The sequence below is a fragment of the Micromonas pusilla genome, assembly GCF_000151265.4.
Source record: "Micromonas pusilla CCMP1545 genomic scaffold MICPUCscaffold_11, whole genome shotgun sequence".
NCBI lineage: Eukaryota > Viridiplantae > Chlorophyta > Mamiellophyceae > Mamiellales > Mamiellaceae > Micromonas > Micromonas pusilla.
The window spans coordinates 373,603-400,110 of NW_003315892.1; the positions used below are offsets into that span (position 1 = coordinate 373,603).

General features: G+C 66.5%; 11 protein-coding genes across 11 annotated transcripts; 8 read left to right on the plus strand and 3 right to left on the minus strand.

The window, feature by feature from the left end:
* Positions 1-4,108: 4,108 nt before the first annotated feature.
* MICPUCDRAFT_44763 (uncharacterized protein) lies at positions 4,109-4,827 on the minus strand (the record flags this gene model as incomplete). Its single annotated transcript, XM_003062098.1, has 2 exons — positions 4,109-4,579; positions 4,708-4,827. 2 exons carry the CDS (start codon positions 4,825-4,827, stop codon positions 4,109-4,111), a joined length of 591 nt encoding a protein of 196 aa, XP_003062144.1.
* A 345-nt stretch (positions 4,828-5,172) lies between these two features.
* Positions 5,173-6,531, plus strand: MICPUCDRAFT_41887 (uncharacterized protein; the record flags this gene model as incomplete). Its single annotated transcript, XM_003061889.1, has 1 exon — positions 5,173-6,531. One exon carries the CDS (start codon positions 5,173-5,175, stop codon positions 6,529-6,531), a length of 1,359 nt encoding a protein of 452 aa, XP_003061935.1.
* A 133-nt stretch (positions 6,532-6,664) lies between these two features.
* MICPUCDRAFT_51660 (uncharacterized protein) lies at positions 6,665-7,255 on the minus strand (the record flags this gene model as incomplete). Its single annotated transcript, XM_003062099.1, has 1 exon — positions 6,665-7,255. The coding sequence occupies one exon, from the start codon at positions 7,253-7,255 to the stop codon at positions 6,665-6,667; it is 591 nt and encodes a 196-aa protein (XP_003062145.1).
* A 294-nt stretch (positions 7,256-7,549) lies between these two features.
* Positions 7,550-9,968, plus strand: MICPUCDRAFT_69920 (uncharacterized protein; the record flags this gene model as incomplete). The annotated part of the gene is made up of 1 exon (XM_003061890.1): positions 7,550-9,968. A coding segment is annotated over one exon (2,419 nt), but the record flags the coding sequence as incomplete, so codon positions are not given.
* A 304-nt stretch (positions 9,969-10,272) lies between these two features.
* MICPUCDRAFT_69922 (uncharacterized protein) lies at positions 10,273-11,067 on the plus strand. The gene is given in 2 exon segments (XM_003061891.1): positions 10,273-10,283; positions 10,285-11,067. The coding sequence occupies 1 exon segment, from the start codon at positions 10,457-10,459 to the stop codon at positions 11,027-11,029; it is 573 nt and encodes a 190-aa protein (XP_003061937.1). The 5' UTR covers positions 10,273-10,283; positions 10,285-10,456; the 3' UTR covers positions 11,030-11,067.
* A 1,112-nt stretch (positions 11,068-12,179) lies between these two features.
* Positions 12,180-13,145, plus strand: MICPUCDRAFT_2514 (uncharacterized protein; the record flags this gene model as incomplete). Its single annotated transcript, XM_003061892.1, has 1 exon — positions 12,180-13,145. A coding segment is annotated over one exon (966 nt), but the record flags the coding sequence as incomplete, so codon positions are not given.
* Positions 13,146-14,349: 1,204 nt separating this feature from the next.
* On the plus strand, positions 14,350-16,659 carry MICPUCDRAFT_51663 (uncharacterized protein; the record flags this gene model as incomplete). The annotated part of the gene is made up of 1 exon (XM_003061893.1): positions 14,350-16,659. The coding sequence occupies one exon, from the start codon at positions 14,350-14,352 to the stop codon at positions 16,657-16,659; it is 2,310 nt and encodes a 769-aa protein (XP_003061939.1).
* A 976-nt stretch (positions 16,660-17,635) lies between these two features.
* Positions 17,636-18,661, plus strand: MICPUCDRAFT_20949 (uncharacterized protein; the record flags this gene model as incomplete). The annotated part of the gene is made up of 1 exon (XM_003061894.1): positions 17,636-18,661. A coding segment is annotated over one exon (1,026 nt), but the record flags the coding sequence as incomplete, so codon positions are not given.
* Positions 18,662-19,320: 659 nt separating this feature from the next.
* MICPUCDRAFT_28864 (uncharacterized protein) lies at positions 19,321-23,381 on the plus strand. The gene is made up of 2 exons (XM_003061895.1): positions 19,321-19,395; positions 19,958-23,381. The coding sequence occupies exon 2, from the start codon at positions 20,009-20,011 to the stop codon at positions 23,105-23,107; it is 3,099 nt and encodes a 1,032-aa protein (XP_003061941.1). The 5' UTR covers positions 19,321-19,395; positions 19,958-20,008; the 3' UTR covers positions 23,108-23,381.
* A 54-nt stretch (positions 23,382-23,435) lies between these two features.
* MICPUCDRAFT_20969 (actin superfamily) lies at positions 23,436-24,708 on the minus strand (the record flags this gene model as incomplete). Its single annotated transcript, XM_003062100.1, has 2 exons — positions 23,436-23,730; positions 23,957-24,708. 2 exons carry the CDS (start codon positions 24,706-24,708, stop codon positions 23,436-23,438), a joined length of 1,047 nt encoding a protein of 348 aa, XP_003062146.1.
* Positions 24,709-25,005: 297 nt separating this feature from the next.
* Positions 25,006-26,460, plus strand: GLYK (glycerate kinase; the record flags this gene model as incomplete). Its single annotated transcript, XM_003061896.1, has 3 exons — positions 25,006-25,716; positions 25,866-26,006; positions 26,203-26,460. 3 exons carry the CDS (start codon positions 25,006-25,008, stop codon positions 26,458-26,460), a joined length of 1,110 nt encoding a protein of 369 aa, XP_003061942.1.
* Between the last annotated feature and the right edge of the window lie 48 nt (positions 26,461-26,508).

Sequence of the window (26,508 nt, forward strand, 5' to 3'; positions counted from 1 at the left end):
TCACAAACGGGAAGTTCGACGTGGGGCCCACATCGGCATCGCGCAAGTTCACCGTGATCGCGAGCTCCGGCGATACGTCTATCTCAGGAACGCTCGGGGTGACAGGTTTGTCGGCGTTATCCGACGCAACTGTGTCGGGCACGCTCGGGGTCTCTGGAGCGACCGCAATGTCTAGCGCATCGTTATCGAGCACTCTCACGGTGAACGGGTTGGCGACGCTTAAAGACGGTTTGACGCTCGAGAAGGACACGACGTCGATGTTACACACGGGCAACACTGGGCTTCAGATTTCGAGCACGACGGGGTTCGTGGAGGTGGAGAGCGTTCGATTTACGAACTTGCAACTCGGTGTCGGTGCGACGCCAATCATCACACTGTCAACCTCGGGCATCGGCGTGAGCGTGACAGGAACGTTACAGACATCTGGGTTATCAACTTTGGCCTCCTTGAAGGTAGATGGAACGACGAACTTGGCTGGTGCCACGGTGACGGGGACGACTGGCATGGCGGTCGCGACGGTTTCGAGCACACTCGCCGTCACGGGCGTGACCACACTCAAAGAAGACGTGTCCATGACGAAGTCAACTGCCGCAATCACGCACTCGGGAACGTCGCTCACGATCTCGAGCTCGGGCTTCGTGGACGTCGAGAACGTGCGGTTCACGGGCGCTAACATCGGCGTCAACGGCGCGCCGAACCCTCTCATCGCGCTCGCATCCGCGGGAGTGACCGTCACCGGTACGCTCGGAGTCAGCGCGGCGGCAAATATCGGGAGCGCGGTGGTTTCCACCACGCTTCAGGTGAACGGACTCGCGACTCTCGCGAGCGCCACCGTGAATGGCGCGACGTCGCTCTCGACCGCGACGTTGTCCTCGACGCTCACGGTGGACGGGTTGGCGACGTTGAAAGACAGTTTGACGCTCGAGAAGGACACGACGGCGCTGACGCACACGGGCAACACCGGGCTTCAGATTTCGAGCACGAACGGTTACGTCCAAGTGCAAAGCGTGAAGTTCACGGGAGCCACCATCGGCATCGGCACGAGAGTGAACGTCATCGCTCTCGCCACCACGGGTGCAAGCGTGACTGGGACGTTGCAGACATCCGGATTGGCGACTCTCCATAGCGCAACGGTTACCAACGCGCTTCAGGTGAACGGTCTATCGACTTTAGCGAGCGCGACGGTGACTGGCGCGACTTCAATGGCGACCGCGACTGTGTCGAGCACACTCGACGTCACGGGCGTGACTACACTCAGAGAGGACGTGGCCATGACGAAGCCCATCGCTGAGATCTCGCACACGGGGACCTCGCTCGCGATCACGAGCACGGGCTACGTGGAGGTGGAGAGCATGCGTTTCGCGGGCCCTATCATCGGCCTCGGGGCGGCAAACAAAATCACGCTGACCGCATCAGGCGCGACAGTGTCTGGGACGTTTGGAGTGAGTGCTTTGGCGTCCTTGGCATCCGCGACTTTGTCCAGCACACTTGTCGTCTCTGGCGTGGCAACATTCGGTGAGGACGTGGCGTTGAACAAAGGAGTCGCCGCCATTTCACACACCGGGACGTCGCTCACGATTTCAAGTAACGGTTTTGTGGCAGTGCAAAGCGTGCAGTTCTCGGGGGGCAACATGGGCGTCCAGGGGGCCGCAAATATCATAGCGCTGTCCAATGCAGGCGGGGTGAGACGCGCGAGCGTGACCGGGAAGCTGTCATCGACGAGCGACTTCGAGGTCGGCGCTTCCAAGTTCACCGTCGCCGGCGGCACCGGCAACACGGTGATCAGCGGGACGCTTGCATCGGGCGCTACCACCGTGACCGGGGCGCTGTCGTCGACGGGCAACTTTGAAGTCGGGGCGACGGGCGCGCGCAAGTTCACCGTCGCCGCCGGTAATGGTGACACGGTGGTCAGCGGGACGCTGAATTCCGGTGCCGCGACGCTCGCGAGCGCGATAGTGACGGGGACGTTACAATCCGGAGCAGCGACGCTCGCGAGCGCGACTGTGAATGGCGCTTTATCGGCGACGGGCAACCTCGACGTGGGCGCAGCAATCGCGCGCAAGTTCACCGTAGCGGCCGGCACCGGAGACACTGATATTTCGGGCACTCTAGGCGTGACCGGCGCGACAAAACTGACGAGCGCGGCGTTGTCCACGACGCTCACGGTGGATGGCTTGACGACGATCAAAAACGGTCTGACGCTCGAAATGCCGACGACCCTCGTCACGCACACGGGTTCGGGCGGCGGGGCGGCGTTGAAGATCTCGAGCACGAACGCGTACGTGGAAGTTGAGACCGTGCAGTTCGCCGGCTCGAGCATCGGCGTGAGCGGCGCCCCGTCGCTCATGGCACTCTCTTCCTCGGGCGTCGGCATCACGGGGGCCTTACAGGTCAGCACGACGGCGACGTTGGCAAACGCGGTGGTTTCAAACGCGCTCACCGTGAATGGGGCGTCGATCTTTAAAGACGTGACCGTGAGTGGCAATTTCAATCTCGTGAGCGCGCAGATGTCTACCACGCTCGGCGTATCTGGCGTGACCACGCTCAGTGATAACATGATCATGACGAAGCCCACTGCCGCGATCACGCACTCGGGAACGTCGCTCACGATCTCGAGCTCGGGCTTCGTGGACGTCGAAGACGTGCGGTTCACCGGTCCGATCATCGGCTTCGGCGCGTCGAACGTCATCACACTCGCTGCGGGGAGCGCGACCGTGACAGGTTCGATCACGGTCACCGGGTCGGCTAGTATGCAAACCACTCTCACGGTCGGCGGGTTGTCCAACCTCGCGGCGGCGGCGTTATCGGGGACGCTCTCGGTGACCGGGGCGACGACGCTTAAAAATGACGTCACGCTCGAGAAGGACTTGACGGCGCTGACGCACACGGGCACGACCGGGCTGAAGATCACGAGCAACCGCTACGTCGAGGTCGAGTCCGTCAAGTTCACCGGTTCGAACATTGGCATCGGCACGACAGTGAACGTCATCGCGCTCGCGACCACGGGCGTGAGCGTGACCGGGACGTTGCAGACATCTGGATTGGCGACTCTCCATAGCGCGACGGTCACGAACCAGGCCTCTCTCGGAAGCGCGGTGGTTTCCACCACGCTTCAGGTGAACGGACTCGCTACGCTCGCGAGCGCGACCGTGAATGGCGCGACGTCGCTCTCGACTGCGACGTTGTCCTCGACGCTCACGGTGAACGGGTTGGCGACGTTGAAAGACGCGATCGTCATGGACAAGGACACCGCGCTTTTAACGCACACCGGGACCACGGGTTTGAAAATTACGTCGACGAACATCAACGCGTACGTCGAAGTCGAGGCGCTGAGGTTCAAGGAACTGACGATCGGCGTCGGCGCGACGTCTATCATCGCCCTCGCGACCACGGGAGCGAGCGTGACGGGGACGTTGCAGACGTCTGGATTGGCGACGCTCGCGAGCGCGACGGTGACGACGACTATGGGCGTCGGCGGGGACTTCAACGTCAACGGGAACTTCCAAGTGACGGCTTCTAGCGGGAACACGGTCGTCTCCGGTCTCCTCGCCGTCTCCGGCGCGCACTCTGACAGCTCGAAGGAGCTGTACGTGAACGGCGACATCTTCGCGACGGGGACGTCAACGTCCGCGTCGGACTCGCGGTTCAAACGGGACGTGAACATCATCGACGGCGTATTAGGTTTGATCCGCGACGTTCGACCGGTGACGTTTAACTTCAAGACCGAGGAGTACCCGGAGAAGAGATTCCCGGAGAGCACGCAGGTTGGTTTCCTCGCGCAGGAGCTCGAAGAATCGCTCCCGCTTCTCGTGTCCACGGACGACGTCGGGTTCAAAGGCGTCGCGTACGAACGCGCCGGGGTGTACGCCCTCGCGGGGGTGAAAGAGCTCGACGCCGCCGTCCGCGCGCAAGCGACGCGAATCGAGACGCTCGAGGCGGAGGCGCGAGAGAGGGCTGAGGCGCACGAGAGCATCGTCGCCGAGCTCGAGGCGAAACTCGCGAAGGTGATCGGGACGGTGCAGGAGCTCGCGAAGAGAGTCGAAGAGTGATAGACTGAACCTTTTTAATCCAACGAGAATCTCAGTCTAGTCTATGTTTCCACTCCGCGTCACCGCGCGGGCGCCCCCCCCAAGACCGCCTCCGGCAGCCTCTCTATGCTGTACTTGTGCTGCTGCAAGTACATGATCGGCACCCCGGGAATCTTCCGTATCCGTCGTTTCAAATCCGTGTCGCACGTCGCGACGATGTAACACTTGTGCTGCCTGACGCGTTCGCAGATGCAATCGTCCGCGTACGTCCCCGGGTGCGTGCACGGCAGCCGCGTGAACCTCGGGTCTTTCGCGACCCTCAGCGCGACCCTGTACTTTTGCCCGAGCTTCTCGAGCTCCGCCATGACGCAGTCCGTGATGTGAGGGACGCACTGCGCGTACAGGCAGTCCATCATCCCTTTCACGAGGTCGATCTTGTTTTTAATCGAAAAGTTTATAAAGTTCGTGTCCACGATGACGTTGTACGGCGGCCCGAGCGCGGAGTTGTGCTTGAAGAACAGCGCGGAGGACGTCGCCTCGACGTGCTTGATCTTCGGCTCGTCGGTGCGTTTCTTTTTCTTCTTCCCATCCTTCTTATCCCTGCGAGAAGAGCGTCCGCGGTGAGCATTCTGTCGGGTTCTGTTCGTTTCGATGTCGGGTTTTCGGTGTCGGCGTGGACGACGGAACGCGCGCGGGGGAAGGTAAGACGTCGGGCAGGGACGCACACTCTCGCTTCTTTCGGGTTTAGGATCCGCTTCACCTCCGCGAACTTCTTCGCCTTCGCCTTGTTCTTCCCCATCACCCGCTGGAGTCCAGACGTCGGGACCCTGTCGTCAATTGACTTTCGCACCCACGACGAGCGCCGACGACGATTCCCTCGCTCGCGCGCTCGATCTCGAGAGCGGGGTCGCGCGAACCCGCGTAGTCTTCACGCGGTAGTCACGCCGCGATTGCGGCGCGTCGACGCGAACGGGGTTCACGGGCCACGCGAACGGCGCGCGAGGTTGTTTGTGAGGTTGTGGCACGGCGGCGGCTCTGTGACTTGAGCGCCAAAAAGTTGTTGACGACGCGATCGCGACGACTATGAGACTCACTGTGAGCAGCCCGCGACCGCGAACACGCGCACACCGCCGCGGCGCGCGGCATGGACCGCGACGGCGACGACGCCGCGCGCTTCGCTTGCCTCGCGTCCACGGCCGTGTCCGGACACGAACGCCTGAAACTCCTCGAGCGCGGCGTCGCGGGTCGAGGCCTCGCGGTGTTGTCCGGTGCCGACGAGTCCGAAGACGCGCACGTCGCGAAGATCTCCCCGTCGTCGACGCTGTGGACGCGGATGTACGATGACGATTACGTGAACGAGACCGTCCCGGGATGGGACGTCCGCCTCGCGGTGATGCTCCTGCGCGCCATCGCCGGGAACGACGAGAGCGCGACCTTCGACTGGCGCGCGTATCGCGCGTTCCTCCCTCGTCTGGACGAGCTCACGCACCTCGGATGCTTCGACGACGCGGAGGCGTCCGTGCTGTCCCCATGGTTCGCGGAGGAGCGAAATCAAATACGACGAGCGTGGGACGACGCGTACGCGACCGCGATGGCGTCGCGCGCGCTGCCGCCGGGGACAACAGGCGAGGAGTTTCGGTGGGCGGCCGCGATCGCGAGGACGCGCGCGTTTCGTCTGCCGCCGCCGCCGCCGTCGTCGTCGTCGCGGATCGTCGACGCGGACGTGGCCGTCCTCGTGCCGATTCTGGACATGGCGAACCACGCGTCGGACGGGTCCGAGACCGTCCGGTGGACGGAGGCGACGAACGGAGAGGAGCCCGCGATCGCGCTCTTCCCGACGCGTCGCGGCGGCGCGGACGCGGACGCCGCGAACGCGCCGCCGTCGCCGCCGCGGTGGCGCGAGGTTTGCCTGTCGTACCTCCCCAAGGGCTCGAACGAAGACCTGTTCCGCGCGTTCGGCTTCGTCGAGCGAGGGAACCCGCACGACGCGCTGCCGATTTGGGTCGAGTGCGCGTGCGAGCGGGAGGTCGGCCGCACGCGCGCTGCCCCCCGCGGCCGCGCGCGACCGCGCCGCGTCACGCTTCTCGCCGCAGCGGGTCTGAAGCAGAACAAGCGCACCGGCGCGCTGCGTTTCGCGGACGTGAACGACGCGGACGATCTCGGGGAGGAAAGGGCGGAGCGTCGCGTAGCCGCGACGCGCGCGCTCCTGGCGTTCTCGACGCGGGGCAGCGTTCCCGAGCGCGAGCGTCAGGGCGTCGGCGGGCGAACGCTTCGCCGCGTGCTCGAAGACGCGCTCGACATTGCGCTCCAAAACGAAAACGAGTTCGACCGCGCGTATTTCGAAGACGCGACCGTAGCGGACATGCGCGTGGTGCACAGCGATCGCGTGCACGCGGCTCGCGCGCATCTCCGCGAACAGACGCTCTTGATCGCCGCCGCCGTCGACGTGCTGCACTTGTACAAGGACCACGAGCGCGCGTCCGCGGCGGCGCCCGGAAGATAGCCGCGGAGGCGTTCTTAGTCTAGTCTGTAGTCGGGTCGCGTCGAGAACTCCGCGATGCGCGCTCTGCGATGTGTAGATGTAGGTGTTAGTAAATACAGTAGGGATATCTAGTAGCAACACGTCGCGCGCGCGGTCATCGCGTCGACCCCCACAGGCAGACTTGGCACGGCGCCTCGACGACGTGCCCGCGAAGGACGCGTTTCGAAGCCGGCAACGAGCACAACCAGCACTTCCCGTTGCACTTGTTGCACTTGTACCACCACTTCGCCTGGCACGCCCAGCACGAGAACGTGTCCCGTTGCTGCGCGACGCCGCCGCGGGCGATCGCGGTGACGTGCTGCATGAGGCAGCACGAGAAGCAGCAGTAGTACGCCTGCAGCGCGCTCCAACACATCGCGCCGGGAATGTACGCGAGCAGCGCCGCGGGGAAGACGGCGATCTTCGCGCACGTCCTGCAGCACGGGTCCATCTCCGGGTCGTCCTTGCAGCCGCACCAGCACGTCGGCGGCGGCGGCGGCGGCGCGATCTCCTGCATCACCGCGGTCACCACCTGTCCCGCGGGCGTGCCCGCGAGGGCTTTCGCGGCCGCCCCGCCCGCGGCGGTCGCGACCTTGCTCATCATCCCTTGCTTCGCGGGGGGGCGCGTCGCCGTCATCGGCTGCTGTTGCGCGCTTTGGCCGGGGGGGGCGTACCCGCCCTGGCCCATGATCGGTTGCTGCGCCATGGTGGGTGGCCGCACTGGGGGGGGGGGGGGGTACGTCTCCGCGCGGGCGAATTTGTCGAGCGGAAGCGGAACGCAGCGCAGGCGGAACGGACATCCGTAAACGCGCTCTCGGGCGAACCACGTCGCGTTGCATCACACGCGATCAAATATTTGATTGAAAGCGAATCGTTCATCATTTCTCGAACGCATTTGAACCTGAGTTTGATAGGGCAAAATCAGCGCTGTCATCCTGTCAATTACCAATTCTCTCGTTCACTCATCTGGCGCGAGGAGGTCGTGCGTCGCGCGGGCGCGATGAGCGCGTGGAAGGAGCGATGGCGGTCGCTCAGGGGCGACCGCGCCGGCGGCCGCGGCGGCGCGTCCAAGAGCGCGCCCGAGGGCGCGCTCTCCGCGTTGACGCGGTCGCCGTCGGCGTTGCATTTCCCCAATTGCCGGAACGCGCGCGCGTCGAACGCGACGTCGACGTCGCGCGGCGGCGACGCCCTTCCGCGCGCGCACGCGACGAACGCGCCGGCTCGCGAGCGAGAGCACGACTGGAGCGTTGAGATCCCGCTCCGGTTTCGCGGTCGCGTCGCCTCCGGCGAGTGCGACGTCGCGCTCGAGCTCGTGCGCGTGGACGTCGGAAGAGAGCTCCCGGAGGGCGTTCCCGACCGCGACGGCGCGCGTCGGCGGCGGCGACAGCGGCGGCGGCGACGCGCGGACGGCGCGCGGGACGACGACGACGACGACAACGACGACGACGCGCACCGCGCGCGCGACGTCCTCGAGCGCGTCGTCGACGCCGCGGAGACGGCGTGCGTGCTCGCGTGCGTGGGGACGGCGCACCCGGAGACGAGGTCGCTGACGCGCGCGATGGCGCTCGCCGGCGCCGCGAGCGTCGCGGGTGGGATCGCGGGAGGCCTGAGTCGCGGCCGCGGAGGCGCGACGGCGCGCGATAGCCGCGACGACGACGACGACGACGCGCGCGACGCTCTGGGGAGCTACGACGGGCACGACGGCGTCGAACGCGGCGCGGTGAATTTCGCGCGGCGCGCGTGCGGCGGCGCGTTGGCGTTGCACGCGTCGTCGTCCGCGATGAGAGCGCTCGCGCCGGAGACGTATCGCACGCTGAAGAGCGCGGCGACGCTCGCGGCGATCAAGATCGTCTTCGCGCAGCCCGCGAACGACGTCTCGTCGGGAATGGGATCGGGATCGGGATCGGGATCGGGATCGGGATCGGGAGGAGAAATAGAAAACCGACCGGCGGGGCGCGGCGTTCGCGGCGGCGTCGGGGGCGTCGTCCGCGCCGGCGTCGAGGACTGGCTCTCGCGCGTCGTCGGGAGACGCGCCGCGTGCGAGATCGAACGCGACGGCGTGGACGTCGGCGGCGACGAGTGGCATCGACGGTATCGATGGGCCGCGCTGAGGGTGTTGGACCTCGTCCCCGCGACGCCGTCCGCGCCGACGCTGGCGCCGTTGCTCGCGTTCGCGAGCGGCGTGGCGTTGACGGTAGCGCGCGGGGGGGTCGGGTTCGGCGTCGACGGCGAGGATGTCTCCGTCTGCGAAGGCGGCGGGGGACGATCGCGATCGCGAGGGCGCCGGTTGCACGCGGCGTGGTCGCCGAAAGGGGTGGGCGGGGTCGCGCGAGGCGCGAGGCGGCGCGAGGGGACGGCGTCCGATCCGATGGGGATCGCGCTCCTGAGTCCGTTTCTCAACTTGGATCAGGTCACGACCGCGGAGGTTCTCGCGTTCGAGGGGGCGTCGTGCGCGTCGTCGCCGAGCGCGAACGCGAACGCGACGCCCGTGAAGCGCGGATGGCTCCCGCCGTCCCCGACGAGCGACGCGGGGTCGTCCCGAGCGTCGGATTCCCCGGGGGATCGAGCGTCGTCCGTCGTCTCACAGGAGGAACGCGCCGGCGTGCGGTGCGTAGAGGGCGACATCTGGGGCGCCGCGGAGAGAGCGAGCGCGGCGGCGTTGTGTTACCGCGGCTCGTTCCTTCTCCTCGCGTTTCTGCCAGTGTTCTTCGTCTCCGTGCCTCTGCTCGTCTTGAGCGAGAAACCGGGCGCGGTCAGGGCGTTCACCGCGCTCGGCGCGAGCGGCGTCGTCGCCGTGCTGTTGGGGCTCGCGTGCGTCGTCGCCGGGTGCGTGCTCTTATACTCCGACGTCGGCGGCGGGTTCGGGTCGTATCAGGACCAGTCTGAGACGTTCGGGTTCGCCGCGTCGGTCGCGACGGGGAACGCGCTCATCGCGGGTCCGGGTCTGTGCGCGCTCGCGCTTCTGTTCTGCGCGATCTTTTTTACCGGCGGCGACAGCGCCTCGAGCGTCCTCGCGAGGAAGGAGACCAAAGCCGCGATGCGAAGGCGCGCGTGGAAGACGCTTCACGCCGCGGTGTCCAACTGCGGCGCCGCGCTCGTGAAGTGGGCGCAGTGGGCGTCCGTTCGCAGGGACATCTTCCCGGAGGACTTTTGCGAGGCGATGAGCGCGCTGCACGACGACGCGCCTCGGCACTCGAGGAAACACACGGAGAAGATCATACGCGAAGAGTTCGGGGTCCCGTCCGGGGACGTCTTCCAGCACTTCCCCCCGGAGCCGGTCGCGAGCGGGTCCATCGCGCAAGTGTACCGGTGCGTGTTGAAACCCGAGGTGGCGCGCGCGTGCGCGGCGCGCGATCCGGAGCTCGCGCGGCGGCTGCGAGAGCAGCGAGGGAAGGCGTCGAGCGCGGGAGCGGGAGAACAGGCGGCGCGGTCGCTGTCGTCGCGGGGGAGGGGCGGCGCGACCGCGATCGCGCGCGGGGGGTCGAGCGCGGAGGCGTTGGCCTCCGCCGCGAGCGACGCCGCGGGGTGCGTCGTCGCCGTGAAGGTTCGCCACCCGGGCGTCGCGCGGCAGATCTTTTTGGATTTCCAAATATTGAAACGCGCGGCGAGGCTGGCGTCCGGCGTTTTCTCGCTGAAGGGGATCAACCTCGAGGAGACGCTCGGGCAATTCTCGCACAGCATGACCGCGCAGACGGACCTGAGAACGGAGGCGAAGCACTTGCGGCGATTCGGGAGGAATTTCCGAAAGGAGCGACAGGTGAACGCGCCGTGGCCCGTGCCCGGGCTCGTCACCGAGGGCGTCCTCGTGGAGACGTTTGAAAGAGGCGAGGCGCTGTCGAGCACGATCCGCCGCGGGTGCGAGCACAACAAGACGCTCTGCGCGCACGGCGTCGACGCGTACCTCAAGATGCTCCTGCGGGATAACTTCCTTCACTCGGATTTACACCCCGGGAACATTCTGTTTCACTTGCACCAAATCTCCGACGCGGACCCCAGCGCGTCCGCGGCGGCGCTCAACGCGATCAAAGGCGAGGTCAGGCTCGTGCTCTTGGACTTTGGGATCGCGGACGAGCTCCCTCAGGACGTGCGCGATCGGTTCTTGACGTTTCTCTTCTCGCTCGTTCGCGAGGACGGCCCGGCGGCGGCGGACGCCATCTTAGGATGGAGCTCGGATCAAAAGTGCGTCGGCGCCGCCGCGGAGGCGCTCCGAGCGGACATGACCGCGCTCATACGCGAGTCGTGCAGGATAACGAAGCAACGCGTGGACATCGACGCGGTGTTGAAGAAGGTGCTCACGCTGTTGCGTCGGCACGGCGTCTCCGTGGACGCGGTGTACGCGTCGCTGGTCGTGTCCATGTGCGTGCTGGTCGGGTTCGCGAACGCGCTGGACGACGAGCTGTGTCTGTTTGAGGTTGCCGTGAGCGCGTTCATGTCGTACTCCGTGACGGGGGAGGTCGTCGGGAAGCTCTTCGAGAAGTAAACGTAGCGTTGACGTGAAGCGAGTTCCAAACATTTTTCCGCGCCGTGGAGATCTCACTGTCAAGATCTGATGCGATGATGCGACTGCTCGCGAGCGCGGTCTGCAACTCAACGACGATGTGATACAGGCTGCGCGCCGTGGATGTGTAGGGGGTGGTCCAGGTCTCCTAAACTCCGAAAAAAGGCCGTACGAACTTAGGGCACGTACTGTACGACCTTAGGGCACCCCAAGCACTGTATCTCTCGGACGTTCCGACCCTTCCGGCTGTCCCCTCCGCACGCGTCCGCGACGCACGACCGCGGTTGATCCCGCGGCGTGCGCGGCGGACGACGCGGAGGATGGCGACGGTCGCTCACCCGCCGCAGCCCGCGGCGGGCGCGACGGCGGCCCCGACGGTCGAGGACCTCGTCCCGGGAAAGGTCGCCTCGCGAAAGAAGAGCGACGCGTTGGCGGTCAAAGTCCCGGGGAGAGCACGACCTCCCAGGGAAGCGTCCCCGGCGTCCGTGAACGGGTTCCCCGCTCTCGAGGACGACGCCACGGACGGCGCGTCCGTGGAACAAGAGGTGCGTCCTCCCCCGACGCGTCCGCTCGCTGTCTCGCCCGGGCCGGAGACGCGCCCGCGGAATCCAAATCTGCGCGCGCGAGAATCGTAGTTCCCCCGAGCCCCGACCGACGACCTCCGCGCCCCCTTCGTTCACAGGCCGAGGACAGCAGCGAGAGCGACGCGAACGACTCCGGCGACGCGCGCGACGCGCGCGACGACCACGACCGCGCGAGCGCCGGGAAGGGCGCGTCCCCGTCCGGGAGCGCGAGAGAAGGACGCGTCGTCGACGCGGCCGCCGCGGCGGCGCTCGCGCCCGTCGTCAAGCCCGACCCGGTCGTCCCCGGTCTCTTCACGATCGACATCCCGGAGCTGCGCCTGGACGGACCGTGCCTGCGCAGCTGCTGCGCGCCGGCCAACGGCAGGGAGTGGCTCAGGAAGGACCGGCGCGAGGGACCGCCGCGGGTGACGCCGCCGCTCGCGCCGGGGACGGAGCCGACGGTGATCTTCGGCGCGTGCGAAGCCGCGTGCGACGCCGCCGGGCTGGACGTCGTGGACGAGCGCACGAGCAAGCTGTTCGTGAGGTACAACGGGGTGAAGAATAACGGGGTGAAGGCGGCGTTTAAGACCGCGGGGTTCAGGACGGTGCTGAATAAGGCGTCCGAGGGGTACAACGCGGTGTGGAACGGGTGCCTGAAAAACGAAGACTTGAAACGCGTGAACCGGTATCAAAGAGTGAACCACTTCCCCGGGACGTGGGAGGTCGGAAGGAAAGATCGGCTGTCGAGGAACATCGGCAAGGCGCGGAGACGCACGCAGGGGAGCGACGACTTCGACATCCACCCGCGGTCGTTCGTGCTGCCCGCGGACAGCGACGACTGGCGCATAGAGTGCGACCGGTACCCGGACGGTTTGTACATCATCAAACCGCCGGCGTCCTCGCGCGGGAGAGGGATCAAGATGATGCGTCGACCGAGCGACATCAAGCCGGACAAGGACTACCTCATCCAGAGATACATCCGAGACCCGCATCTCATCGACGGGTACAAGTACGACATCCGCGTCTACGTCGCGGTGACGTGCTTAGACCCGCTGAGGGTGTACGCGTACAGAGAAGGTTTAGTCCGTCTCGCGACGGAGCGATACACGAACGACGGCGTCGACTTGAACAAGCGGTGCATGCACCTGACGAACTACAGTGTGAACAGTAAAAAAGAAGCGTTCACGATGGGCGAGACCGCGGAGGACGACGACGTCGGGTTCAAGTGGTCCCTCTCCGCGCTCAGGAGGCACTTCGACGATAACGGTTTGGATTTCGAATCGACGTGGGCGAGGATGAAAGACGTCATCGTGAAGACGATGATCGCGGTCGAGTCCCCGATGAACACGAAGAGCAAGATGTTCGTCCCGGACCGGCGGATATGCTACGAGATCTTCGGGTTCGACATCATGCTCGACTCGAGGCTCACGCCGTGGCTCATCGAGGTCAACACCGGTCCGTCCCTGAGCGCGCCGTCGAAGCTGGACATGCACGTCAAGCACCGGATGCTCGCCAACTTGTTCAACCTCGTCGGGGTGACGCCGTACGACCGCGCGAAGTTCAAGGCGATCGAGGCGGGGAAGCGACGCGCGCGTCTGACGGGCGTCCCGGAGCCCAGATCCGATCCGCGCGTCGGCAGGGCGACGATCGACATCGCGAGCGCGAAGGTTGGGTCGTCGTCGTGGCGGGGGAAACCCTCCGGCGGCGGGAACCCCGCGGCGGCGGCGAACGCGTTTCCGAAACGCAAGGACGTCAAAGCCCTCAACGGCGTGTGCTTCGACCACTTCACCACCGCGGAGCTCCCGGAGGTGATCCGCGAGTCCGACGCCGAGCTCGGTCGCGCGCAGGAGTTCGAGCGGTGCTTCCCGGCGTCGTCCCCGCGGTTGAACGATAAGTATATGGCCCTGTTCGAGGGGGGACGGTCCCTCAGCCGGCAAGGACGCGCGTCCACCCCGACGGAGTTTGGCGGAGGTCAACACGACGCGCTCGGAGGCGAACGCTACGTCCGCGGCCGCGCGCAGCCGCGGACGGCGGCGGCGGCGGCGGCGGGCGCGCCCGCGCCGGACGGAGGCCGCGCCGCGACCGTCTCCGCCGTCTCGAGCGCGCGCGGCGGCGTGCGCGGCGGCGCGCTCAGAGGCGCGCAGCCGCAGCCGAGGGGTGACTCGCCCGCGCGTCCGTTCGGCGCCGTCGGGAGGCCGGGGGGGTCGTTCGCGCGCGTCGGCGCCGGCGTCGGCGCCGGCGTCGTCGACCTCGACCTCGGCGCGTCGCTCGCGTCGACGCTCACGCTCGGCGGCGCGAGGGCGGGACGGCCGGGACGGGGGGGCGACGGCGGCGACGGCGGCGGTGGCGGCGTCGCGTTCGGTTCGACGCGCGGGGGGGGGAAGGGTGGGTTAGGTAAAGGTTCGGGGAGGGAAAAGGCGCCGTCGTTCTTCGTGGGGCCGCCGCGGTGAGCGCGCGGGGCGCGGGCGTCCCCGCGACGCGAATCTTAGATAGGCCTTAAATTATTCAAAAAAGGAAAAAACCCTGAAAAAACCTGTGCTTTCAATCGTCGATGAAGTTTGACCCGTTGACCTATGAAGTTTGACCAACGTTTTGAAACCGACACGTCAGCTCCCAGAATTCCGACGCGGACGGCTCGCGCGAAAGTCTGCGGACGACAAGCCGCCTGAAAAGTCGGGCCGCCGCCTCGCGCCGTCGCGGCAGAACGAGTCGCGCGCGCGATCCCAAGCGACGCGCACGATGGGAGCCGACGAGAGGGCGTGGCCCGAGAGCGACGCGAGCCGGCGGCGGTCGCTCGACGCGTCCGACGCGACGCGCGCGGCGTCCGTCTCGGCCGCTGCCTTAACGAACGAAATCCTCGCCGAACGGCTGCCGCACGACCTCATCGCCTCCGTGTTCGCCGCGCTGCCGCCGCCGTCGCGCGCGCGGTGCGCGGGCGTCTGCAAGGCGTGGCGCGCGCTCATGCGCGAGCTCCCGCCGGAGCAGCTCTGGAGAGAGCTCGACTTCGCGACCGAGACCGACGGCGCGTTCAAGGTGCGAACGCCTTTTTCGCGCGAGAGGGGGAGGACCCGTCGCGCGGCGCGGCGTAAAAGATTCCGCGCACTCGTCCCTCCGCCGCTGACCCGCCCTCGCGCCCCGCGTACTTCACCGCAGCTGAACAAAGAGTCGTTCGCCGCCGCGACGAGGATGGCGCGAGGAAAGCTTCGCGTCATCAAAGTCCCCGGCGACGCGGGCATCTCGCGCGCGTCGCTCGTGAGCGTCCTGCGCGCGAACCGAGAGACGATGCGCGAGCTCCACGCCGTCGCCGACGCCGCCGGCGAACGCGGGTTCTGGACCCCGAAGCACGTCCACGACGCGATGTGCGCGGTCGGTCCAAAGTTCCGCAGACTCGTCGTGGACATCAAGTCCCGCGGCGTCTGCGCGGCGCTGATACACCAGCTCGGCTCGCCGCTCGTCCGCGTGCGTCGCCTGGACGTTCGCCGCGCCGCGCTCGGGTTCGAAGAGAAGGAGAAGCTCTTCGCCGCCGTCGCGCGGCTGCGATCAGAGACCGCGTGCGAACTGAAGAGGATCGCGTCCGCGCCGTCGCTGCTCGACCTCGCGGCGTTCGGGAAAGAGTCGGAGGAGGCGGAGGCGGAGGTCGACGCGTTGCGGCGTCTGACGCTCGCGTCGTGCGGCTTGACCGCCGGCGACGCGAGAGCGCTCGCGCGCGCGATCGACGAGCGCGTCGACCCGTGGGGCGGCGAACGCGACCACCGCGACGCGACGCCGTCGAGCTCGAGCTTCGCGCCCGCGATGGACCTCGATCTCGCGGATAACCACGGGATCGGGTGCGACGGCGTCAGAGCGCTCGCGCCGCTCGTCGCGTCCGGCGCGGTGCGCGCGTTGGACTTGGAAAATTGCGGCGTCGGCGAAGCCGGCGCGGTCGCGTTAGGCGCCGCGCTCGCGTCGCCGTCGTGCGCGCTGACGCACCTGTGCGTGAGCAGAAACTTCATCGGCGCGGTTGGGATGGACGCGATCGCGGTCGGACTGCGTCGCGGCCCGGGGGGGATGCGAGAGCTGCGCGCGTCGCACAACGCGTTCGGCGACGCGGGCGCGACGTCCTTCGCCGCCGCCATCCGTCATTCGTCGGGCGGCGCGTTCGAGATGCTCGAAGTCCTCGACGTCGGCGTGAACGGCATCGGCGCGGACGGCGTCGACGCGCTCGCGCGGGCGCTCTTTCACGACGATGGCACGAGCGCGGTCCCAGCGCTGCGCGAGCTGCGGTTGGAAGGGAACCCGATCGGCGCCAGCGGCGCGGCGGCTCTCGCGGCGGCGGCGACGACGGCGTCGACGCGCGACGCGAGCTTGACCACGCTCGGCCTGAGCGCGACGCGGTTAGGTCTGCACGGCGCGGTCGCGGTCGCGAGCGCGGTCGCGTGCGCGAGCGGGAGGTTATCGCGCGTGAAGCACCTGGACTTGAGCGCGAACGACATCGGCGAGAGCGGGTCCAACGGCGGCGGCGCCGGCGACCTCGACCTCGACCTCGACCTCGACCTCGACCTCGACCTCCTCGCGACGAACGCCGACGCGCGCGGCGCGGAGACGCCCCCGCGGTCGCGGCCGTGCGCGCTCACGACGCTCGCGTCCGACCTCGCGTCCGCGCCGAGCCTCGTCCGCGTGAACCTCGGGTACAACTCCCTCGGCGACGTCGGCGCCGGGGCGTTTTCGACGTCCATCGCCGCCGCCGCGCTCACGCGCGCGTTCACCGAGCTCGACCTGCAGCGGAACAGCATCGGGGACGAGGGCGCGGCCGCGCTCGCGAGGGCGCTGAACGGGATCGCGTCCACGACGCGCGGCGCCGGCGTGCGCATGGACGTGCGGTCGAACTCGATCGGCCCGAGAGGGATGGAGGAGTTGCGGGAACACGTCGAGCGCGGCGTCATGATCTCGAATTTCATGCCCGCGCCGTTGCCGCGTCGGCGGGGGAGGGACGTCAGGACGCCGTCGCCGGTGGAGGGGGAGGACGATGACGTCGTCGCGAACGCGATGGTCGAGCCCGTGGGGGCGTAGGCGTAGGCGTAGGCGTAGTGCTTCGAATATCACGCGCGAGGTCGTTCGACGAATGAACGGAGAGAACAGGAGAGAACGCATCACTTTCCGTTTCGGAGCGCACGATTCGCAGACGATTCGATTCGCGCGCCAGAGGGCGCGACGCATGGGGGCGGCGGCGAGGGTGGCGATGGCGGCGGTCGCGAGGGCGGCGGTCAAGCCCCCGCCCGCCGCGTCGCCGCGTCGTCACTCCCCCCGCGCGTACGAGGCGCAACTCCTCGCGAGGGGCGGGCAGCCGCGGTGGCCGACGTGCGCGTACCCGCCGTCCCCGGACGACGACGACCGGACGGAGCAGAACCGCGCGGGCGTGCCCGTGGGCGCGTACGTGTGCGATCGCGCGGACGCGGTGCAAAAAGTCCGAGCCGCGCTCAAGGGGACGGGCCGACTGAAGCGCGACGGCGTCACGAGGTTCGACGCGAGGGTGTGGGACGCGTGCCGAGGGGACGACGCGAATGGGGGCGCGAATCGAGGATCCGAGGATCCTCATCCTCCCTCCGCGGCGTCGTGGGCCGTGCACGCGTTCGCGCCGCTCGACCCCGGCTCCGAGCTCCCCGAGCTTCTCGCGCTCGCGGCGTCCGGCGAGGCCACGTTCGTGCGAAACGTGCGGCTGGGACACCCGGCGTGTTACGTCGACTGGGACCCGGACGACGGCGCGGCAGAACGCGGCGACGACGCCGACCGCCCGCTCGGGACGCGGACGCCGACGATCACGACGGACGAGGCGCGGCGCGTGATTCGAGAGCGGCGGGACGAGGAAGCCTTCGCGCGCGCGCGGAGAGGAAGGCGCGGCGGGGTGCGACCGCCGCGGTGGAAGCCCGAGGCGCACGACGCGCTCGCGAGCGTTGTCGTCGGCGCCGAAGGAGCGGCGGCCGGGTCCGGGGCCGGGGCCGGGGCCGGACACGGACACGGAGGGGTCCCGGTCCCGGAATTCCCGCCGTTCACGTTCTCGGAGCTCTTCGCCGGCGTCGGCGGGTTCGGGATCGCGCTTCGGTCGCTGGGAGGGTCCGTCGTGTTCGCGTCCGAGATGTGCCCGCACGCGCGACGCACCTACGCGGCGAACAACGTCGTCGAAATCGGCGACGCGCCGCCGGCGTTGATCGTGGGGGACATCACGGACGTGTGCGAGGATATCATCCCGCCGCACGACATCCTCACCGGGGGGTTTCCGTGCCAGTCGTTCAGTCAGCGCGGGGAGAGGAAAGGGTTCGAGGACGCGCGCGGGCAGCTGTTCCGGGAGATCGCGAGAGTGCTGGGCGCGAGGAAGCCGACCGCGTTTTTCCTCGAAAACGTCGAGGGGTTGGTCACCTTGGACGACGGCGCGGCGTTTCAGATCATCTTGAAAGAGCTCGAAGACGTCGGGTACGACGTGCACTCGCGCGTGTACGACGCGAAAGGGTGGGTCCCGCAGAGCCGGAAGCGGGTGTACCTGGTCGGGTTCCGGAAAGACGCGGCGTTGGCGACGCCGTTCCGGTGGCCGCCGCGCCGCGACGACTGCGGCGGCACCGTGGACGACATCTTAGAAGAAGAAGTAGAAGAAGAATCCCCCGATGACGGGTACGACGCGGACGTCGAGGACGACGACGCGAACGTGTTCACGTCGTGCGAGGTGTCCGAGTACCAGATGGATCGCGCGAGCGCGTACTTTAAGCGCGTGCATCACAGAGAGCCGGACCACCCGGGGTTTTTGTTCGCGGAAACCGGCGGCGTCGCGCGGACGCTGTGCGCGTCCTACCGCAAGTCGTCCGCGTACAACGCCGAGCTCGTCAGGGCCGACGCGACGTCGACCCGACGCGCGCGGCCGAGGTACTACACCCCGAGGGAGGCTGCGCGCGTGATGGGGTTCCCCGAGACGTTCCAGCCGGACCCGGAGCGGGCGTACCACGAGCTCGGGAACGCGGTCGTGCCGCCTCTCGTGCGAACGATCGCGGAGGCGATCTTGAGGAGCATGGGGGAGTCTCGATAGATGTTACAATAGATATTAATCGCGTTACTCCGACGTTCCAAACGACGAGACGCGCTTCGTGAACCCCTCGAACAAACGGCAAAAGGTTTTGCCGCCGTTTTTGCCGCCGTTTCATGCTCGACGATGATGAGACCACCGCCGCCTCAACACTGCTCCGGTTGACCTGAAAATTTGTGGAGAGGTGCTTCGCATCATGTGGACGATTATTACATGCAAAATTATATGCAAAATTACGCAAAAGAATGACATCGGTGAGATTCGAACTCACGCTCTTTCGAACAGGAGCCTTAATCCTCGATGTCGAGCAACCCGGAATAATCCAGGTAAGGTAGTAGAGGTGACATGGAGACTCACGTGAATCAAAGAAATATAAAGTTACTTTGTAATTTCGAAGCTGCTTTCGAGTACGTGTACGTGACGATCTCTACAATTGCTCATACCTTCTTCGGTAAATCATACGACTCAGCGGCAGAGCGCGCTCCGAGATTTTCTCGCGCGTCCACATCCACTACGAACGTACCGTCCTCGTCAGCAGAGATTTTTTATTTTTCGACGGTCTGACGAACCCTCAACGTCCTCGACTCCCCGCGATCCGGTGGATTTTTTGCGCTTTTGCCAAAAACGACGCTTCGACGTATCCTCGCGCCATTCAGCCTCCGCGCGAGCACGAGCCACGAACTCGTCTCCGCCCCTTTTCTCTCAAAACTTCTTTCAATCGCGCACGAGCATCAAAGGTACGCGCACGATCCGCTTTTCTCGCCCGAATTCCCCCTCCCTCCGCGCGATTGCCGGCGCGACGCGGGAAAAATTCGACGCTTTTTCCCGTCCCGACGCGAACGAACATCGGTCGCGTCCGCGTGGAAACGACCCGCGCGCGATCGCGCGCGCGTCGTTTCCCGCCGAGATCGCGCGGATGCTTTCTGTCTGAGCATCGTTCCGCGTTTTTCTCCGTCGCGTCGCGCGTTTTCGTCGTCGCGGGCGCGAGATCTGCGTCGGATCTCGCCGGGTGATGAGACGCGATTTTAATCGCGCTGGCAGAGGACTCCGTCCACGTGGTTCTTTCCCGTGGTATATCCAAAGCCGCGTTCGCGCGCGAACGACGCGATCGACGCGCGAATTCGATCGCGTCCGGTCGATATCGTCTCGTTCGACCGCTCGGCGCGTTCTCGCGCGCGCGTCGAGGCAATTACCCTCGGTCCCCCCGAGTTCGAACGCGATCGCGTTCCCCCGTCGGACGGTCGGTTTTCGGTGCAAGAGTAACTAACATATAACACCGTCTGTTCCCTCCTCCCGCAGCTCGAGTGTCGTCCGCTATCTGACCAACGTTAAAAACTAGACACAACGACGATGTCTATTCAATCGGTCTTCCAAGGCGGCGACGCGGCCCGGACCGCCGCGTCGCAGATCGCCGAGCAGGTCAAGTCTTCCCCCGCCGGGATGAACCCCGCAGACGTCGCCGCCCTGAGCGACGCGCTGAAAGAGGGCTCCAAAGGCACCGCCGCCGCGAGGGAGGGCGCTTGCATCGCCATCGACACGATCGCGTCCGTCGCTAAGACGACCGCGGAGCACCAGCTCATGCCGTTCGTGGCTGACCTCGTGCGATGCTGCGCGGACAAGCACTCCAAGGAGGTGCAGTCCGCCGCCGCCGCCGCGACGCTGACGCTCGCGAAGACCTCGTCCGCGTACGGCCTCGACGCGGTGCTTCCCTCGCTCCTGACCGCGATGGACCCGAAGGAGAAGTGGCAGACCATGGTCGGCGCGCTGAACATGGTCTCCAAGTTTGCGGAGTGCTCGCCTCTGTCGACGTCCTTCGCGTTGAACGACATCATCCCGATCGTGACGCAGATGGTGAACGACTCCAAGCAGGAAGTGTCCGTCGCCGCGCGCGAGTGCCTGAGCAAGATCTGCCAGTCCATCGACAACAGGGACGTCGAGCCGTTCATCCCCGCGCTCGTCTCCGCGACGATCGACCACGAGGAAGTCATCGAGTGCGTCCAGAAGCTGGCGTCGACGACCTTCGTGCAGACGGTGACCGCGGCGCCGCTCGCGCTGATCGCGCCGCTTCTCCTCCTCGGCTTTCGCGTGCGCTCCACCGCGACGAAGCGCATGTGCGCGGTGATCATCAACAACATGTCCAAGCTCGTCGAAGACCCGGAGGACGCCGCGCCGTTCCTCCCGAAGCTCGTTCCCGCGCTCGAGAAGGCGAAGGAGGAGATCTCCGACCCGGAGGCGAGAACCGTGTGCGGCAAGGCGTTCGAGCAGCTCCAGTCCATCGAGGAGAGGCTCAAGACGCACAAGTCGTGCAAGGCGGTGCGCGGCGTCGTCGAGAAGGAGGTCAAGGTCTCCTTTGGTCTCTCCGACGACAAGCTCGAGTACGTCGCCACGCTCGTGTGCTCGCTCGTGAACTGCAAGGTGATGGACGACGACGACTGGGCGGACGAGCTCAAGCCGTACGGCGTCTCCGAGGAGGGCGCGAAGAAGGCGTTCAAGGCTCTCGCGGCGCTGTACTTCGCGGACGCGGTCGAGGAAGAGGAGGACGACGACGCTGAGCAGCTGTGCGACTGCAAGTTCACGCTCGCGTACGGCAGCAAGGTGCTGCTGCACAACACGAAGCTCAAGCTCAAGCGCGGGCACAAGTACGGCCTTCTCGGCGGGAACGACTCCGGGAAGACGACGCTGATGCGGGCGATCGCGAACGAGCAGGTGGACGGGTTCCCTCCCGCGAGCGAGCTCCGAACGGTGTTCGTCGAGGCGGACATCATCGGCGAGCTGTCCGACCTCCCGTGCGTGGATTACATCCTCGCGGATCCGCGCATTAAAAAGGCGGGCATCACCGAGGAAGTCGTCACGCGGATGCTCATGTCCGTCGGCTTTGGCGAGATGCAAAACAAGGCGAAGACGCTCGTGACGTTCCTCTCCGGCGGGTGGAGGATGAAGCTCGCGCTCGCGCGCGCGATGTGCCTCGACGCGGACATTCTCCTCATGGACGAGCCCACGAACCACCTCGACGTCATGAACGTGAAGTGGGTCGAGGAGTACCTCCTGTCGCTCAAAAACGTGACGTGCATCATCGTGTCGCACGACACCGGCTTGCTCGACCGCGTGTGCAACAACATCATCGCGATCGATACGCTGAAGCTGAAACAGTTCCGCGGTAACCTCACGCAGTACGTCGAGAAGAACCCGAAGGCGAAGTCGTTCTTCGAGCTCAAGTCCTCGACCGGGTTCGTGATGCGTTTCCCGCAGCCCGGGTTCATCGAAGGCGTCAAGTCCAAGGGGAAGCCGCTCATGAAGATGGCCGGGTGCACGTACACGTACCCGGTGAACTCCGAGCCGACGGTGAAGGACGTCACCGTGCAAGTCTCCCTCGCGTCGCGCGTCGCGTGCGTCGGCCCGAACGGCGTCGGTAAATCGACGATGATCAAGCTCCTGACTGGCGAGGTCATCCCCCAGGAGGGAACCGTGTGGAAGCACCCGAACGCGCGCGTCGCGTACGTCGCGCAGCACGCGTTCCACCACATCGAGCAGCACTTGGATAAGACCCCGAACGAGTACATCAGGTGGCGTTTCCAGCACGGCGACGACAAGGAGGCGCTCGTGAAGGACTCCATGACGCTCACGGACGAGGAGGCTAAGAAGTGCAAGGAGCCGGTGACGTTTGAGCTCAAGGACGACAAGGGCAACGTCACCAAGGTGAAGTGGTGCATCGAGAAGCTCACCGGCGGCAGGAAGACGGTCAAGAAGGAGTACGAGTACGAGGTGCAGTTCGTGAACATGTCCTACGACTCGAACCGCTACGTTTCCGCCACGAAGCTCGCGAAGTGGGGCTTCGAGAAGCACATGAAGATTGTCGACGAGAAGGTTGCCCAGCGCGTGGGGGCGTTTTCCACGCCGCTCACGACGGTGAACGTCGAGAAGCACCTCGAGGACGTCGGTCTCGACAAGGAGTTTGGAACGCACACGCGCATGTCCGCGCTGTCCGGCGGCCAGAAGGTCAAGGTTGTCATCGCCGCCGCGATGTGGAACATGCCGCACATCGTCATCCTGGACGAGCCGACCAACTACCTCGATCGCGACTCCCTCGGCGCGCTCGCGGGGGCGATCCAGACGTACGAAGGCGGCGTCGTCATGATCACGCACAACAACGAGTTCTGCTCCGCGCTGTGCCCGGAGACGTGGCTCATGCAGAAGGAAGACGACGGCATCGCGCGCTGCAACTGCAAGGGCGACGCGGAGTGGATGACGAAGAAGGCCAAGGAGCAAGTCAAGGGCGCGATTAAGATGGACGAAGTCACCGACGCGCTCGGGAACATCGTCGAGGTCAAAGAACAGAAGAAGTCCAGGGATAAGATGTCCAACAAGGAGAAGAAGAAGGCGGACAAGCTGCGCAAGGCGAAGCTCGCGCGCGGCGAAGAGCTCTCCGATGACGAGGGGTGGAGTGATTAATCCCCCCTCGTCGCGAAGAGAGGACGGCTGTCGCCCTGTAAACCAACCGCGCGCCGTCTCTCAAAAATGTTGTCTCAACAGAACGTTACGAAGAGTACCACCACCAAGAAGAAGAAGCCGCCACGAGCGCTTCGTATCATCACCTTGTCTGTACACACGACATCCTTTGACAGCTTCAATTCATTTTTTACGGATTGGAGTAGCTTAACTACTCGGTAGTGAGATATAGCTCGTCTCAGCGATTGTTTTTAATGAAAAAAAAGTTCAACCGCCGACGCGACGCGACGCCCCCGCTCGCTCGTCTCGTCAGTTTTCCACGCCCGCGACCTCACCCGACCCGGTTCTTATGCACCACCGTCGGCCCGTTCTCCTGGTAGTCCACCTTCGTGACGTACTGGTTCAGCGGGAACACCACCTTCGCTAAGATCGCCCCGCCGAACCACGACGCGTACTGCCCCGTCAGCGCGTGCGCGTACTCTGGCGCGCCCGCCTCCACCGGCCGCGCCGTCGGCGGCATCAGATCGTGCAGATCTGACGTTATCCTCCTCCCCAACCCGACCCCACTCCTCGCGCCCACCCCCCCGGCCCACCCCCCGTGCGTGAATATCGCGTCCAACACGCTCCTGCGCTGGTCCGGCGTGCACGCGTCGACTGAGGGTCGTTCCATACGAGCGAATGTCGGGGTGGAGTTGAAAGGCGTCAGTTGGAGTTGAAAGGCGCCGAGGGCGGGGATTGAAAGCGAGGGGTGGGCGGAGAGACGCGCCGGCAAAAGTCCTTAAGAAACGGCGTTCACCACGCGAAAGCGGTCGTATGGGAACCAGTGTATAGAACGCACCTGAGCGCAGCGACGCCTCCGAGACGCCGCCCTTGTCCGCGTCGGGCGCGAACAGCGACTCCACGCACGCCCTCCTCGCCGCGCCGTCGACGGTCACGACGTTCCCGTCCGGCAGGACGTGCGTCTTCGAGTCCGAAGCGTCGAGGGCGTCGTCGCGGCTCCTGCTGACGTGGCACGTCGCGTCCCTGACCGCGTCGACGTCGTCGTCAGAGAGGGCGGCGCCGGCGTCGCCGAGGAGCGATCGCGTCGCGTCGCGCGTCGTGACCGTCCCGAGCGCGCAGCGCGTCGCGGCCGCGGTCACGACGACGCCGTCGACCACGGGCGCGATGTCGGTGGTGCTGAACCCGACGTCCACGCTCACGCCGGAGGTTTTCCCGACGCCGTACAGCGCCGCGACGGGCTGCTCCGCGATGTACAGACCCGCGACGTTGAACGACTCGAACATGAGCTGCGTCAGCCGCTCGCGATCCGCCTTGGACGTGAACAGCGGCTCCGTGATCAGCGCCGCGCCCTCCTCGCCCTCGATCCAACCGCACTGCTTGTAGAAGATATGACGGTAGATCGCCTCCAGGGCGTCCCAGTCCGTCACCGCGCGGTCGACGATCACGCGCGTCGGGGGGATCGCGTCGCTGGTGGCGTCCGAGGCGAGGCGGACGGACGCGGGCGCGAGCACGCCTGGGCCGTACTCCGGGTTCGCGTACCCGGCTCGGATGAAGTCGTCGTCGTGGTCGATGACGACGATGTTTTCCCCGATCGCGGTCGCCATGACGACCGTCGCGTCGCGCGCGCGACGTTGTGGGGCCTCTACTCGGATCACGAGCATCAGTGAAGAAAAGAATGCTCGCGTCAGCAGAATGATGAGTTTCGCGCGACCCCGACGCGCTCCCGTCCAGAGCGCCACGCGCGGGGAATGCGCGCGGCGCCGCGTCGCGTCTGCGTCCCCCCCGCGCGCTCGTCGCGTGACCGCGTCGGACGCGAGGCCGCCGCCGCCGCCGTCGCCGCCGCCGCGCGTCGTCGTCCCCCGGCCCGTCCTCGCGCGCTCTCGTCGCTCGTCGCGTCGATGATGTCGTCCTCCGGAGGCGATGAGATCGAGACGCCGCCGTCGCCGTCCGACGTCGACGCCGTCCGCGCGTACGTCACGACCGGGCCGCTGTTCCCTCAGCTCGAGATGCGCGATCGCGACGTCACCGAGACGCGCGTCGCGGAGTGGATCGCGCTCGTCGCCGAGCTGTGCGACGTTCTCGGGTTCGACGCGCACTCGATGGACGACGCGCAGGCGTCGCGGACGTATCGATACTACCTCCCCGTGTACCTGTGGACAGAGGCGCGGATCCTCGCGCACGTGGACGCGTACCAGACGCCGCAGCGTTCGCGCGACCCGCCGCCGCCGCTGGTGGTCGGCCTCAGCGCGCCGCAGGGGTGCGGGAAGACGACCGTCGTCTCGACGCTGGTGAAGCTCTTGGAACGCCGCGGGACGCGCGCGGCGTCGCTGTCCATCGACGACGTGTACCTGACCGGCGCGGAGCAGGACGCGCTGGCGGCGGCGAACCCGACGAACGCGCTGTTGCGGTTCCGAGGGAACGCGGGGTCGCACGACGTCGGGTTGGGCGTGGAGACGTTGCGGGCGCTGCGCGACGTCAACGGCGTTCGCGGCGACGGCGGCGAGGCGCGCGGCGCGGTGAGAGTGCCGCGGTACGATAAGACGATGCGCGGCGGCCGCGGCGACCGCGCGCCCGTCGACGCGTGGCCGGAAGTTCAAGCGCCGCTGGACGTCGTCCTGCTCGAGGCGCGTCCCCGCTCGACCGCCTCGACCTTCGTTTCCCTCCCGCGACGAACGAGAGCCGCGACGAGAGTCGCGCCGCCGCCGCCGCCGCGTCCGCCGACCCCTCCCCACCCCCCCAACGACCCCCCTCCGCGACCCAGGGATGGATGCTCGGGTTCACCCCGATCGGCCCCGACGCGTGCGATGCGATCGACCCCGACCTCGTCGCCGTGGACGCGTCGCTGTCGAACGGCGGGTACGACGCGCTTTCGGCGCTCGTCGACGCGTGGGTCGTCGTGAAGGTGGGTCGTTCTACACACTGGTCCCCATACGACCGCGTCGGCGTGGTGAACGCCGATCCTTAAGGACTTTGCGCGTCGCATCTCTCCGCCCAGGGTCCCTCGCTTTCAATCCCCGCCTTCGACGCCTTTCAACTCCAACTGACGCCTTTGAACCTCACCCCGACGTCGCTTCGTACGGAACGACCGCGTCGTCGAGGTGGCGGACGCGGAGTGGGTCCGCGCGTGGCGGCTGCAGGCGGAGCGTCAGACGAGAGCGGAGGGGAGGCCGACGCTGAGCGACGACGAGGTGAGCGACTTCGTGGACAGGTTCATGCCCGCGTACGTCGCGTACTTGCCGGGGTTATACGCGCGAGGGCCGGACGGCGGCGGGGAGGGGGGCGGCGGCGGCGGCGGCGGGAGCGGGAAAAAGCCGACACTCGTCGTGGAGGTGGACGAACGCAGGAACGTGCGGTGACGCGACGCGACGCGATGCGACGTGCCGGGCTCGGCGGCGGCGACGATC

Coding starts and splice junctions, on each gene's coding strand:
- MICPUCDRAFT_69922 (XM_003061891.1), top strand. CDS start 10,457: ATGCTCCTGCGGGATAACTTCCTTCACTCGGATTTACACCCCGGGAAC.
- MICPUCDRAFT_28864 (XM_003061895.1), top strand. CDS start 20,009: ATGTCTATTCAATCGGTCTTCCAAGGCGGCGACGCGGCCCGGACCGCC.